The sequence below is a fragment of the Aphelocoma coerulescens genome, chromosome 17 (assembly GCF_041296385.1).
Source record: "Aphelocoma coerulescens isolate FSJ_1873_10779 chromosome 17, UR_Acoe_1.0, whole genome shotgun sequence".
NCBI classification, from domain to species: domain Eukaryota; kingdom Metazoa; phylum Chordata; class Aves; order Passeriformes; family Corvidae; genus Aphelocoma; species Aphelocoma coerulescens.
Window position 1 is genome coordinate 851,619 of NC_091030.1, and position 15,940 is coordinate 867,558.

At 49.8% G+C, this 15,940-nt stretch overlaps 1 protein-coding gene across 4 annotated transcripts in view; it reads right to left on the bottom strand.

Moving 5' to 3' along the window:
• The window catches only part of ZNF618 (zinc finger protein 618), a 133,610-nt gene that overhangs the window by 41,951 nt on the left and 75,719 nt on the right, over window positions 1-15,940 (bottom strand). For 2 of the 4 annotated variants that reach the window (XM_069032098.1, XM_069032096.1), the window contains 2 exons: window positions 11,379-11,417; window positions 2,261-2,344 (listed from right to left, as the gene is read on the bottom strand). In XM_069032098.1, coding sequence (XP_068888199.1) covers window positions 2,261-2,344; window positions 11,379-11,417 — 123 coding nt within the window. The remainder of the gene's footprint in view (window positions 1-2,260; window positions 2,345-11,378; window positions 11,418-15,940) is intronic. The other 2 variants (XM_069032099.1, XM_069032097.1) reach the window with 1 other exon arrangement.

The window sequence follows — 15,940 nt, forward strand, 5'->3', positions numbered from 1 at the left end:
GGGCATAATATCCAACACATGGCACAGCACAGCCTGCCATGGGAACAGCTGCAAGGGACTCCAGTGCTCAGGTTGAACCCATCCCTAAACCTCTGGAGAGATGGATCCAGACACAGCCAAACCAACACTACCTAGGCAAGTTTGCTCAGGTTCAAACTCTCTGTTGTCATCAGGGAGACACTAAGGCTCGACCCAAAGCACCACCACACCAACAGGCACCATTAGGGCAGGGAAAGCCACTCCTCAGCCCAGCAGCACAGGGGTTCAGTGCTGTCCCTTACTGGTATTCACATCCTTGCTGCCAGCTGAGCAATCACCCTGCTGCAAACACAGACCTTCAAAACGCTCCAAAGACATCTGGTCAAACCCCAGACTCCAGCAAGGATCATTCTCCTTCATGCTCAGGAGCCTTTCCAACGGGAGCAGAGATTCCAGAGAGAGGTCTAGTGAGTACCAGCTGTACTTAGTCAGCTCACAATTAATCTTTAACACACAGGCCAAAACCAGAGCACCTCGTGTTGCTAGTAGTAGAAAAGGTAGGCACAGCCTCGTCACAAGGCAGCTCCTCAGCTATAAAGGGCTGACACACTCAGATGGCAAATGGGCAGGTTTTTCAAGTACGCCAAGAAATAACTCCAAGGGGCCTGAAAGCAGTGTTAACCCCTCTGGTTGCAAATGGACCCCAATAAAAGAGAGAGAATGTGCTGCTCTTCTCTTCCATCTCCAGGGACTGCTCCCGTAGTGTGTCCAGCCCTCACTGGGACCTGCTGCCCCCCTGCCCCAGGGCTGAGCTCAGCTCTCTTCCCAGATCCTGCATTCAAGATTTGGAGAAATTCTGTTGTTTTGCTTCAAATATTTCACAGAGAAGGAAGCACATATTTCATTTTGGCAGGAAAGAGGGGGCAGAGAACACATGCCCAGCAGTGATAGCCAGAACAAGACACTTCTTTCCTTAGGGCACTTGGCCTCGGTGGATTTTACTTTAGAAATCCAGGAAGGGAACAAGAGCAATCAGAAATGTGTTGATAGGTCAGGAGCTCTGTATCACTAAAAATACAGAACACTCAACCCGCCCTCCTAAGTGCAGGAATACCACAACAGTTCTGTACAAACTGGTTTCCACTGGGCTCCAAGAGCATCCCAGAAACCCAGACTGGAAACAATGCAGCTGACATCTCTGCAGTGCTGACAGCACAGCCCATGAAGGGTCCCAAACGATGGGCTCTCCCCACAGCAGCTGCAGGAGCTCCTCAAGGATTATCCAAGGTGAAGAACAATTTTCCCCTGGCCCAGAATTCACACTGAGGTTTCAAATGGCAAAAGCAACAAAAGGTACTTGATAGAGGAGCTCTCACAGCAATTGGCACTCTGCAGATACCCTTGAATCCTATTGATCCCACTCTTGCAGAGCACTGCAGGAACAGCTGTCTAGCAGGGACAGCCTCCATGTGGAAGGGCAAACTGCTGAATGTAAAGAGATTACAACAGCCTGCTGAATTATTCCTAACATCCAGAAATGCTGCAGGTCCCAGTCAAGATAAAAGCAGGCAAATGAGAAGAGGGCAGTCTGGACAGCACTGCTTGTCCTGTTCCATGGTCAGTGTGGCTCTTTTGCACCAGCAGGTTTGGGAATGGCAGAGGAAGCACCCAACATCAGGAATTCTATTCTAAATCATACATTCTATGATAATTTCACATTCCTCTTCACCTTGGCACACAAGGTTTCCCAAACATGAAGTCCAGCAGCAGCTCTTAAAGGGCAGGGGCTGGATTTCTTACCGCTGCAGTACATTTATGTCACCTTTCTATTTGAGGCTGTGATGTTTCTGCCCCCAAAAAGGGACAGTCCATGACATGCTCTGATCCTCAGTTTCACACTCCTTTTCCTGAAAATCTGCTGGCAGATGCTGAAGTCCTGCTGGTGACAAACCCAGAGGGCTGGAGCTGGGGAATGGCTGTGTGGCAGTACCTGGAAAAAGCATCAGCTTTCCTGGGATATCTGCCTCACTGAAAGGAACCGTGAGCAACACCAACACTCTTCAGGAAGAGCCAGTCACCAGGACTAATCCACCTGATGCAAAGAAACAGGAAAGTATGGCATTTTCTGAGGAACATGCTGCATGCTTCCCACTGGGAAACACCTTTCCAAGCTGTGTCCAGGGCACACTCTACCTGAGCAGCCTCCCCAGAAGACCCAGAGTGCAGCTACTGCTTCCTTACAACACATCAGGGAAAAAAACAAAACATCTGGGACCCTCACTTGTTTCTGTGGATTCCACCCAGGGCAGCACAAAGACAGCTCTGGAGAGAGGCTTCTTCTCCCTTTCCGCAGCCAGAGGGGCACCTAGATGGAAAGGAACATATTTATGGCTTCCTAAGCTGGCAGGACATTCCCCGCGCAGGCTCATGGACAGTTCCTTTGACCTGAGCCTTTCTTTTGAGGATTCCTTCCAGACTGGCAGTGAGGAGAGGCAGAATTAGGGCTGCAGATAGGACCACAGAAATCCCTCTCCTCCCCACTGGAACTATGCCTTGCACACAGGTTACAGCTTTACTGCTGCATTTCAGAGCCAGGGACAGAGTTGCCAGTAAAATCAGCTTCAGTTTACATCAGAACTCAACTTAAAGGTGTCTAATGGCAAAATTCCTTGAAAAGGGAGCAGGACTGAGCCCAAAGTCAGCAGCAAACCCTCAAGAGGATTAAAGTACCCAGAGTTACATTAGTAAGGATTAAATAATAAAATCCAGAATTCTGGAAAGGACAGAAACCCTCGCACACAAAGGCACAAGCCAGATCCAAAGTGGAGGTAAGGAAAAAATTTTCCCTGTGGGCAAACTATTCCAAGATCACTCATTTCACAGTAATTTACTTCCTTCCCACAAATATTTGGCCTCTGTCAGGAACACACTGGATCAACACAGTGCTTCCATGCTTCACACAGGGGGAACCTGTGTTCCTGCAAACTGCCAGGCAGGGAATCATCCCAAACCCTCACACAGAGGGGTCAAATCCCCTGAAATGACACAGAAATTGATGCAAGGTGCTGGCTCACCTTCCAGCTGGCAAGGGGCCAAATGACGGTGAGAGGGCATGGAGCCACAGGCTCCTGCTTGGCTTCTCCATGAAGGATTCCAGAGCCTTTCCAGCTCCTGAGAAGAGCTGCTACAGGTGCAGCCAGAAAATATCAGCCATTTAGAGCAAAATATTAATATTTTACAATTATCCCCCAGATCAGCATCACGAAGCAGGATATTGAGGCTCCATGACAAAATTCAGATGCATCACAATGTACCAACACGAGCAGATCGTGTCTCATCCTGCCTCGTTCTGGTGTCACTTCAGCGCAGGGTTGGATCCTTTTTTTGTGAATTCAAAGTGTAAATAGGAGTAAGATAAAGAATGGTCTAATGACCATTAGGGTGCTACTCCCAGCAATCTGACAATGAACTATCTCACCTTGCACAATTAAGAAAATGGGTGCACTTGAACCTACGTAACCTGGAAATGAGGGAAGATTTATCTTTTCTATCAATAAAGATCTCAATCTCCATCTCAAGTGAAAAACTCCATTCAGCCTACACTGTGGAGTTCTGCATAACACACAATAAAGACCATTTTCTTTTAAAGCTCCTTCTGGAATCAAAAGGGTTTGGCTGGGAACATACAGCTCATCTGTCTCACAACTGGTTGGATTAAATGATGTGGCACTGAGAGTTTCATAAAAGAAAAGCAAACCTCATCCTGACTTTTTCCTACTCGTTTGTCCAGGACTAGAAATTCTGTTCTTACTGTGATTTCCAGATGGGAATTCACATGGATTATCACTGCCTGGTTTCCAAAGTGGAAAGAAGAAGTGCTAGTGAAACGACTGAGCAACGACTGAAGAAGAGATCCTGACTCCATAAAACCTCTTAACGAACAAAATGAAATTAAATTAAGCCAGGGGGATGCAGGACCCTCCTCTCCACAATCACCCGAGGTAATCAAGAATGCCAACCCTTCTGCTTAGGCTGAAAGGAAAAGGTGTCAGGAAGCTGATCCCTGTATTCATTCCTCTGCCTTTCTGGTATGAAGATCCTTAGGAGCAAAACTACTGAGATTTAAATATTTAAAACACTGAAGGTGCACGGGTTGGTTTGCTATTCAGATTTCTCATTATTTTCTTAATTCCTCCTTCTGCACTGAAATTTATCATTCTTGGTCTCAGCCCATTAGTCACTTCCATGTGAAGATGAACACACTCATCTCCTTGTTTGGCAAAGGGAAATCTAAAGAGACTTTACCTACCTAAAATGCAAACACTTTAGGAAAATAAAATCCATTTTTACAGCTCTCCCCAAGGAGCAGGGGAATTATCAAATAAGAGCACTGGGACAATGAATCAGGCAGTTGTAAATGATTCATGGGTCAGCATGGTGGCTGCACGTGGGTTTGCACACACAGCATCCACATCACACTTCTCACTGGGGAAGGTGTCAGCAAGCACAACAATGCCACGTCCCAGGCTTTGCTCTGGTACCCCCAGAAAAGTAAAAGAAATCAAAAGTTAAGTTTACTTTAAGGAAACATTTAGGTTGCAAATCTGAACATTTAAATTAATCAAGAAACAGAGATGCTAAAGGTTCTTCCTTAACCATAAATTAACACCAGCAAACCACCTCCACATCTTCCCATCCCTGTCAGAACATTACAAACACCATATCCTGTATGAGTAAGGTGTGGGCAAGAAAACCTTAATTTTGACTATATTAATTTCATGGTTTAAATTCACAACCCTCCAAATGTTTTTGCACATGCAAGGCGTTAGCACTGTGCCTCCACAGTTAACATTTGCAAGGCATATTCCAGCCCACATCCCTGCTTCTAACCTTTCACTGCTTTTCCAAATAAATTCCTTCTCAGGCTGAACTTTCTCACACTTAGTCAGAGCCCAAAGGGGAATATGTTTTTAAAAGATCAAATCAATCATTTTTATTTATGGGGTTCTGAAATATTTACTGCGTATTCCATTTGGGGGAAAAATAAAAAAAGCCATTTTCTTTTTTCCCTCGCTGTAAGTGCAGTGGAGACACACACACGTGGATGTACACCTGTGCCCAGGCAATGGGTTTGAGTGCATCTGGCTGAGAAACTGGAAAGGAAAATGTTCTGTTTGCTGCCTACAACATCCTTAGTGCCCCCCCTCTCACCAACTGTCCTGTCCTAGCCCAGCAGCCAGGAACACACAATAAGAAAATATGAGCACCTACAAATGGGGAAGAAGAAAGTAAACTCAGGATGTATTTATATTAAATGTATATATATTATACCAAATTTTCAAAAGTATGTCTTCTGGAGATCATTTTGGCACCTCTTGCATTATATTTATCCTTAAAAGCAGTTATTTGTAACCCTGTGACACTGCAGCAGGTGCTGTGCATCCCTGCCTTCCTTGGGATTTGCTCCTGAGCTGCTCATCAGGCTGTGTGGAGCTGACATTGTCTGACAAATCCCAATGACCACATTTTGCTTCTCCTGCAGCCTGAAACACCCGGATATATCCTCATCTGTGAGATGGTATTTGTGATTTTCAAAGATTACTTGCAAGCAAGGAAAAGGGGCTCAAAACAACAGAAAGGCCAAGAGACACAAACAAAAATCAGGTTGTGTTACTTGGGATCAGCTGGGATTTTGTGGGATGTGGCCCAGGAGTTGGCAGTCTGTGGGGCTGGTCACAGTGAGCATCAATGTTCTCTGACAGCTGCTCCTGTTTATGCCAGGATTTAAGGCATGAGAGAAGGAGGCTGTCAGGGATGGTCTGGGCTTACAGACAGGATCTGAATGCTGGGCTCTCAAACATCTCCCAGAATGTGGAGGTCACTGGAGAGCTGTGCAGGATTAACCTGCTGGCAGGCTGAGCACTGGGATCTGAGCTTTTGAGGAACAGCACAAAACCCAGCTGTGCCTCTTGGACAGAACTTCGTGCACACAGGAGCAGGAAATGGAGAGAGAGAGGACGGGATCTCCCAGCAAACAACCATTAGTGGTCTCCCAGCCTCCAGCAAATGTCCCTGCATTGCCATAGTAACAAACTGCAGCACCCCAGGAATGGAAGCAAGCGGAGCAGTAGAACTGGCTTGTTGGAGTGGAGCTGGTTTTCCATGTTGTTTTCCTGCCCATCCCCCTGGCTGGAGTCACAGTACAGCCTGGGAGCACAGCCTGCTTCAAACTGCAACTTGCTTGTGACGGTCCTCAAAAAAGGTGTCACCAGGGAAAAATGACAGAGCAAACCCCACTGTCAGCAAGCTGTCCTGGTTCAGCCAGCCTGACTGACACACTGGAGATCAAGGCTCCCGAAAGCACCACATCCTGATTCTTCCCACTTTCAACAGTGCTTTATTTAAAGAACCCAGGAATGGTTGGACTCTTCCCTACAATACCAATCAGCATTGCTCCCCCAGACTCAGGGCTTCTCCCCTGGGAAGAGGAACACTCATGAAGTCCCAGATCACTAACCAGACACACCTGAAATTACTGCATCAGCTGTACTTGGAGACACCTTCAGCTTTTGGCAATCCTTCCCTGCCCATTTCCCTGTGCATTTGTTTCTGGTTTCTTTCCCAGGGCACAGAACTGCCATCCAGGGGTTGTGCCCAGCACTCAGGGACTGGGCTGCCAGCCCAGGGACCTGCACTTTATTCCAGTGCCACTCATCCATTGGTTGGCTCTGGCAAGACACTTTCTTTCCATCCTGCTGCTTCCTGCCTGCCTGCAGAATTCCATACTCCTCTGGGAAGTGATCCGAGGCTCAGCCAGGCAAAGGGCTTGGAACTACTATGGACTGGGAGCACTACCTGCTATATCTGTTAACATTTGGTATTTTGGTACTGAAAGGCCATTGCTAAAGTGAAATGAGGCAAGCAACCCAAATTCTGCCCTGGGCTGGTCTGAAGAGGCAGAGCACTGTAAGAAAGAGCAGCAGTGAGCAGGCAGAGCAAAGCTCAGGTGCCTACACACTCCCAGGTGAACTTCATGGACAACTGTAAAACTCAGCTCACCTTCAAGCTCTGCAAACCAGTTATGGCTACTCTAGAGATGTTCTTGTATGTAAGCTCCTCTTTGCTACAGAAAAGAATGGTACCAAACTCCAACAGGCTGAATATTGCCATCACAGAACCAGAATCCCAGACTGGTTGGGGTTGGAAGGGACCTTAAAGATCACCTCGTTCCACCCCCTGCCATGGGCAGGGACACCTCCCACTGTCCCAGGCTGCTCCAAGCCCCAATGTCCAGCCTGGCCTTGGGCACTGCCAGGGATCCAGGGTCTGCCCACCCTCCCAGGGAACAATTCCTTCCCAATATCCCATCCAGCTCTGCCCTGTGATTGTGTACCTGTGTCCCCAGCCTGGGACATGTGCACTGAACACAGCCCACTGTGAACATGCCCTGCCCCATGCCCTGGCACAGTGCAAACACCTGCTCAGGTGAGAGGAGCTGCTCCTCAGCCGTGTCCCTACTCCCGCAGGGCCCTGGACCCCCTCTTGCCCCTGGGTTTATGCAGTGACCTGTCTGGTTGCCAAGAATGTCCTGTAGAATGTGAGCAGCAGGAGGGAGACTGTGCAAAGTTTGTAACTCCCCTAAACATGACTGGAATTTCCATGGAGAACGAGAGCACAGGCCTAGCCCAAACACCTTCATTGAGGACTTCCCAAAGTCTGGAGCAAACCACACAGATGAGAAAAGACTTGTCTACAGGAACAGTCAGTGACCCAGCTGACCCAGATGTCAAACTAACCACACCTGTCTAGGAAAACATATCAAATAGACTGTTTTATTCAAAATCACCCTCTTCTCTTCCTCCTCCCTGCCAGTTAAAGCTGGTAGCAGTCGGACAAGTCTCTTTAACACATTAGCACTGTGGGTTGCATTGTTTTCTTCTCTCTCATGTGGGAATTCTGGTCTTGGACCCTGAGCCAAGACTAGAAAAGGAGCTCCCAAAGCCATGCAGCCGTGTCCCCATGAGCACATCCCCTCCTCACCACCACAGAGCTCTGTCTCTTCAAGAATGGGTCCAAAAAAATAAAGGGAGTCCCAGAGACATCATCAATAGACTATAACCCCCCAAAGGCTGAAAATAACTAAATGCAGCAGTTTTTCCTCAAGGGAGTCTTCAAAGTGCTTTCCCAGCTGGAAAGTCTAAACACCACTGTCTCCTCTTTAGGCAGGCAGCGAACAAACAACAGATCTCAGCTGAGTCCCAGTTTGTGCCATGGCTCCCTTCTTCCCAGGAAGAAAAAAGTCCAGGATGGGCCTTCCCCCAACAGCCCCTTCGTACCACAGCCCCCCACACCTGAAGGCAAGGGCACATTCCAGCACAGCCTCACCCACCAGCTCAGTCCCTTGTCCTCCCCACAGCCCAGGCTCGCTCTCACAGCCAGACTCCGCCTCCCAAATCAGAGCTGGTTGCTCCAGGGCAGCCCAGGGAGCACAGCACAGGCAGCAGCTGAGATGTCACCTCACACACAAGGCTGCCTTCACCAACACTTCTTGGGTGACCACTGGTGGCTGTGAGTAACAGCTGGTTCCAGCAAGTGACCATGGAGAAAACCTGATCAGCTTTTCAAACCCTGCAGTTTAGGATGCGAACTGATGCACTATAGTGTAGTTATGTGAACTAATCCAGGGCCCCACTGCTGGTCAAGGGACTCCACACCCACAGGTTCAGGATGGATGCAATCCATGCCCCACAGAGAAGCACAGGAGAGAAAACACCACCTTCCTGTATCCCTTAAATACTGAGAAATTTTGGGAGAGGGCAGCAAACCATGCCTGCAGACCATGAATGCAGAGGTTCCCAATGAGATAGAAATAGCAGAGGAAGATTGGAACAATGCAGACATCTGTAAAAGAGAGGGTGCAAACAGCCAGATCGGGTCACAGAGGAATAGCAGTGCAGCAGCGGGCAAAGCAAAAATAGCAGGAAAGGAAAGATAAACAAAAGATTCCTAAAATATATGAGGAGCAAACAGACTGACAAGGGAACAAGAGAGCCATTGAGTGAAAAAGCAGAAGAGACGTGCAGAAGCAACCAGGGTAGGCCAGGGATTTAATCCAGCCTCAGAGGGGAAGGCACAGGGAGGAAAGAAGAGAGCTGAGTTGTTTCACTGGAGCACAAGGAGGGAAGAGGAAGATGACTGTCAGGAAATTACAGCCAAGTGCACTTAGGCACAGCAGCACTGGCCAAGCAGTCTCACATCCCCTCTGTAGGACAGGTGATATGTCCAGGCTGTCCCTCCAGCAGCGCATGGCCATGGTGGATCCTTCTCCCCTTTCCCTACCCCACCACTCACCATCTCCCTGTTCTGGTGGCTTGCTTTTGCCTCCATCTCTTTCAGCTAGATGAGACTATTTTAGGATATGAGTGTGGCAGGTCCAAAGGGGGTCAGTAATTCCTGCACTGGGGACGGGGCCGGACCCTGCACGGAGATGGAAGCAGCTCCTGCCCCTCCTACTGCTCCCTGCCCCATCTCCAGTGCCACCACAGCAGCTCCTCAGAAGCCTGGTGTGGGGAGCAGGCTTCTCACTGTTCTCTTCCAGACTTCTGCCCATGATGTTCCATTCTCCCCCTCTCTCCACGACCCAGACACCACAGAAGAGACGTTTACATCCACAGGAATCCTTCTATAGATCCAACAACATCGAATCTGCCCACACAGTAAAAGTGTGAGCCCTCATGTCTTTTTCTCTCTTCACACCTCACTCTGCCCTATCTTTTCCAGTCAAAAAAGTTCCTACAACAGGTGGGAATGGGAGAAGCTGACTTACAAAAAAAAAACCAACAAACCCCTTTGCACAAGGTGGTTCCCAAGCTCTGGCAAAGTACCCAATACCCAAACAGCAAGCCCAGGATGCACACAGCCTAGCCCAGAACACAGCAGTGCCTGCCAGCAAAATTCAGAGCAAGGGACCCAGGAGATGAGCCTGGAAAGCCTCAGGATGAGTAAAACACCAACGGGCAGCTGAGCAATGACTGAAAGAGAGACACCAAGGGAGGTGACAGGAGCCTGGGAAGGAGTTTCCATGCCCTGCACAGAGCTGGACTCTGTCAAGGGAAAGAGAAGGGCTCAGCCGCAGAGCGCAGCTGCCCTGTGAGCAGGACACTGTGTGCACACACTGGCATGTGATGGCTGGTTGCTACTGAGATGTTTCGGCTCAGGGCTTTGCGTTGCTTCTTCATTCCCCACCTGCAGTGAAGTCAGTCCTGCTTCCTTTTGCAGACAGAAAGCCAAGACCCCCCTATGCTAATGCCAATTGTTCACCTATCACTGAACGGGGTGAAGAAAGAGCTCAGAAAAGGTGGTGTGGTTGTACTTTTTTATTTTTCTGTACTATTTATTTAACATTTCTATACCCACCCAGGGTAAGTTTCGTGCTTCCAAGCTGCCATCTGCAACCACCAATGTTGGGAACTTACCTTTCCAGTGGGAATCACCTAACACATAGCAAAACCCAGGTGGGCAGAGACCTCAGGAGATCTCTGGTCTGACCTCCTGCTCAAAGCTGGGTCTGCTCTGAGCTCAGTCCTGGTTACTTGGGGCTTTATCCAGGCTGGTCTCGTAAACCCCCAAGGATGGAGGACACACTTCTCTGGACAGCCTGCTCCACAGCACGAGGGAGCACTTTGCTTTCAACACAGCCCCAGCCTCTTTTCTCTCCACTTTATGCCCCTTATCTATCAATTCTCCTGTCACCGGGAACTGCCTGGCTGCATCTTCCCACTCACCCCTCACAGGGGCCACGAGTCTGTCCCCAGCTCCCTCCGGTGCCACTTTCCCACTGCTGCTCCGGCCCCCTCTCCTCAGCCCTGGGCCGGCTCCGTCTGTCCCTCCCCGGGGCGGGGGCACACACCCCAGACTGAAGGTTTAGGGTTTAAAGGTCCTACAAGACTTGACGCCGCTAGGGAGTCCGGCAATGCCCTGTCCCTGCCCGGCCGAGGAGGCAGGGGGAGGGAGCTCCGTTCGTGGTGCCCTCACAGCGCTCACCGGGCAGCTCCCGGGGCACCGCGCTCCCCTCGCGGCGGGGGGACAGCGAAAACCGCCTGAGCTGCCGGGCCGTGAGGGGCGGCGTGCCCTGAGAGACCCCCCGAGCCGTGAGGAGCGGCTCTGCCCCGCCGTGCCCGCCCGCTCTGCCCCGCCGTGCCCGCCGGCTCTGCCCCGCCGGCTCTGCCCCGCCGTGCCCGCCCGCTCTGCCCCGCCGTCGCCATCTCCGCGGCGGCGCCGCCCCCTGCCGGCCGCCTGCGGGAGGGCCCCGCCACAGCCCCGCGGGACCGCCTCGGGGAGCGGGACCCCCGCCCGACCCGCGCCGCCACACCCGGCCCGGGACGCCCCGCTGTACTTACTGCCTTGTGAGGCTCCTTCCCCTGAGGCAGCTTCGGTGTCTGCAAAGAGAAAGAGCTGCGCTTAGATCCGCCGGCCGCGCTGCCCCGGCCCCCACCACCGCCGCCTCGCTCGCTCCCGCGCTCTCCTCTCCGCGGCTCTGCCCGGAACCGCGGGACGGAGCGGGCCGTGAGGGGCTCCCCGGGGCTGCGAGGCCGACACGGCCAACAAGGACTCGTGGTTAAAGCGCAGCTGCTCGCGGTCATAGAATGGTCTGGGCTGGAAGGGACCTTAGAGCCCATCTGGTTCCAACCCCCCTGCCATGGGCAGGGACACCTCCCACTGTCCCAGGCTGCTCCAAGCCCCAATGTCCAGCCTGGCCTTGGGCACTGCCAGGGATCCAGGGGCAGCCACAGCTGCTCTGGGCACCCTGTGCCAGGGCCTGCCCACCCTCCCAGGGAACAATTCCTTCCCAAGATCCCATCCATCCTTGCCCTCTGGCACTGGGAAGCCATTCCCCGTGTCCTGTCTCTCCATCCCTTGTCGCCAGTCCCTCTCCAGCTCCCCTGGAGCCGCTTTAGGCCCTGGAAGGGGCTCGGAGCTCTCCCTGGAGCTTTGTCCTCTCCAGGTGAGCAGCCCCAGCTCTCCCAGCCTGGCTCCAGAGCAGAGGGTCCAGCCCTCGGAGCAGCTCCGTGGCCTCCTCTGGAGTCATTTGAACAGGCAGTTCCCGGGCAAGTGCCGTGAGCCCAGGAAAGCGAGCAGTGACCAGTGCACCCGGCTCAGCTCCCATGGCATTTGGCACAGCCGGCTCCACCACCGTGCCCTCCCTCCACAGGCAGTGATGGCAAAGCCTCCACAGGAGATGGGCCACACAGATTCCTCCAGGGTGATTTTATCCTGGTCTTACTGACGGCAGATGTGAAAAGAAGGGAGAAAAAGCTCCCTCCACTGTCGTGTGCAAGAAGCACAGAGCAGAGATCGTGTTCAAGCCTTAACTGAATGCAACAGGCAAAGCTGCAAGCTGGAAAACAAACCCCAAAGTTACAAGTCAAGGATCATAAACGATTAGGATTTCCAAGTCAGTTTGAAGTGTTTCATATTCATCCTGAATTACATACACTGTATGTCACATTATCTAATAATGTAACTGTGTTGCAAAATATTCCATATGTCTGTTGGAATGATGCTTGCACAGCTGCAGAATGGTACAGCGTTTTTGAATTTAAAATTCGCAACCTTAAGTAATGAGCACTGTTTGCATTTAATTTCCTTATTTCTTAAAAATAATAAAAACAAATGATTGTGGGTTTGTGAATTTGTACATTTCTACTTGATTAACCTGCCTGATTAGATCATTTTTCTAGGCAACGGTATTAATTTGGCACAACTTCATAAACTCGGGCCAGATCAGAAACCCTCAGTATCAGGTGCAGAACCTCAACAGCAAAGCCCAGGATTTTTCCACAGCTGCTACTTGTTTGAATTCCCACCCATCATTCAAGGAAAAGCAGCTATGGCACAATGGATTTATACAAAATGCTGTCCTCACAAGCAATGGCATAAATAAACCATAAGAGACATGCACTATTTAAACAGCTTTAAAAAGTACTTCAGTCAAATTTAACAAGAATCAGGCAACACACAAAGGTTTAAGGAACAGCCATTTCTGAACTGCGTCAAGAAATGTTGTTACTCTTAGTCATAAGACCGACTAAACTATTCATGAATTAAAAAATGACCAACTAAAAATCCCCTAATAGCCCACTCCACATCACCTTTGAGCTCAGACCAAGTAATTACAGCTGTGAAACAAAAGACGAATTTCTGAGAAAGTTGCAAAAGTCACTAAGAATAGGGAGGTGGGCAAGGAAGCTGGAAAATCAGCCAGTTAACTCCTGTGTCCCAAGAAACTTCCCACATCTCATATGAGTATCTGCTGCAGACTGGGAAATGTGCACAGGAAAACTGGATCTTTGGATGCAGGGCAGAGGGCAATGGACGTCCCCAAAATCATCTGATATTTTCAGTAACAAATAAACAAATGAACCCCAACTTTCTATGGCTCAGGAACACCATCTCTCCTCAGGGATGGTTATTTCTCTATTAGTTTTCTCATCCTCACCTCAAAATCCTTTCAGTGACAGAAGCGCTTTAACTCAGACTCCAAAAAATGTGCACTTTGGAAAAAAGCATTTTTCCATATTCACCATTTGAATGAGTCATCTTCCTTTTCATATTTTTTGAATTGAGCAGAACCCATTCTTGGAAAACATTAATCTGAAACTTTAAAAGCTTTGAGAAGTTTTTTAACAATTGGTGAAACTCGAAACTTGGCCTGAAGAATCCAGTCCCCCTCAGAGCATCCAGCATCTGTTCTGGTGGGAGCAGCTCAGCCCTTGGCTGGCAGAGCCCTGTGGGGAGGACATGGAGAGCTTGGAGGGAGGCAATGCAACAACTTATAATGTAAATAAATAATAATGAAAAACAACTTGAGCAAAATCATCATTCAGCCCAGAAAAGCTTATCTGGAAACAGAGAACTTCCACCAATTCTTGGGCTAGAGGCGATATATCCTGCGAGGGTTAAACTTGAGCCTTGCTATTTTCTTGCTTTGCTTTTGGAAGAATTCTCCTTTGGGTACAAATCTCCCTTGCTTGGCCTCAGCCCAGAGGTTTATAAATTTGCTGTTTGAAAGTCTAATAAAGCAATTTCAGCCTTTTTTTTTTTTTTTTTTTTTGAGTTATCTAAAAGTGAAATAATTTTCCTGACTCAAAACATGCAGATGTTTTGCTGCTCATGTTGCTTAAACACGACCCAACCGTACAAAGCAGAACTTTCTAGCTGACTAACTCCTGAAGGCAATCCAAACCTTTTAACACAGCTGAAATAAAAGCACTGTAAGCAAAACATTTTTAAGCCCTGGGTTGCGTGTAGGCGAAGCGGTAACATTTGGGACAGAGCCTTCCATCGGCACCAGGAATGTGCAGCCCCTCTGCTCCAGCTGAACTCCAGCAAGAGGAAGGAGCTGTGATCCTGCAGGGCTGCACAGCAGCTCACAAAGGAGCCTTTCAGCTCTGCAACATAACTTTTTTGTTGGGTTTCTTTTTTATTTTATTTGTGCGTTTTGGGGAGGTGAAGGGGAAGGAACTCAACCTTTTCCTTTCTTCCTTGATGAAACATAGTGGGGAAATTTCTTACCTAGGTTTCTGGTTCTTTGCAGAGCCCTTACATGGGGATTTCCGTGCCTGGATCTTGGCTTTCAGGGGAAAGCAGAATGGGAACTTGTCCCTGCGAGGCAGCACGTCCTGAAGCAGAGCTGTCTCAGCTCTTCTGCAAACTGCCAGAGCAGTCACTCCCTGAAATTCTCCAGCCAATGCTCAGCACCACAGGGAACACTCAATAAACTAAGAAAGTGCCCCGTTTTATGATATAAACTCCCGTGCTGCTGAAGGCAGACGAGAAAAGAAATCAGCCTCAAGAACACAGGTCACCTCCAACGCAGCTTGTCTGCCACAGAGAGCTGGAGTGGAGGCAGGTGCAGCTATAAAAAAATCCAGAAAATTTCTCAAAAAAATGCTCATTGCAAAGAAAAATGTGATGTTGCCAGGGCAAAACTCTTCATGTGGAACTGCACAGCTCAAAGGTTGAGAAGACATTAAGTTCTGCACAGGGAAAAACAAGCAGTGGATAAGGATGGCTTGACTGCACGAGCAGAGAGGGTGACAGACCTTCCCCCTGCTGTAAGGCCCAGGCTCCCCTGCCACAGCTCCAAAGTGGGCCCTGGACACAAAAACCAGCTCAGAAATAACCCGGGTCAAAGCAAGAACAACTGGAGGCCCCCAAAACTTGCATTTTGTGTCACTGAGCAGTGACAGAAGAGCTGGTGACACAGATGTTTTGTTCTGCCCCAAAGGTCCAAAGCAGATCAACACCAGTTTCTCTGCTCTCCCCTGGGCTGAGCCTTTTCTAGCCCCTGCTCTGTCCATCTGCAGGATGATCCCAGGGCTTGGCCACGGCCCGTCAGCGACACAGGAACCACACAAAAAGCAGAGAGCAGAGGCCTGGGACGGGGTGTATCCTTCAGCAAATCACAAACAGCAGCTATTCCTGCTGGAATGGCCAAAAAACCTAAAGAGAAGAAAGGGGCCTCACTTTGTTCTAGCTCCTCTGATGCTGAGCTGGTGAATCTCCCAGGATTAGTCTAACTTTGGGAAAGACTGATGGGTGGCCAGACCTTGGGAAAGCCATGGCTGACACCCAGAAAATCCATCCTGCAAAGAGGGAATCCAGGTCCTGCCATTGCAGTCCAGCTCCTCCCTTGCCCAGCCAGAAAGAAACAACTGAAGGCTCAGGATTGGAGTTTCTGGCAGCTGAGAGTTGCACAGAATGGGCCAAGAGAGCTCACATTCCAGTGCTTCGAGGAAAGCAGCCCTGGGAGAGCTGGCTGCCAGTGCCCTGGCACTGTGTCTGAGACATGGACTGGAGATCACAGGGAGAACAGGAACGTGCAGAGTGACCCCTTCAGTGCCATGATCCCACCACGTTACCCCACATTTGCCACCATGGGGCAGCCCCAGCCCCTTCT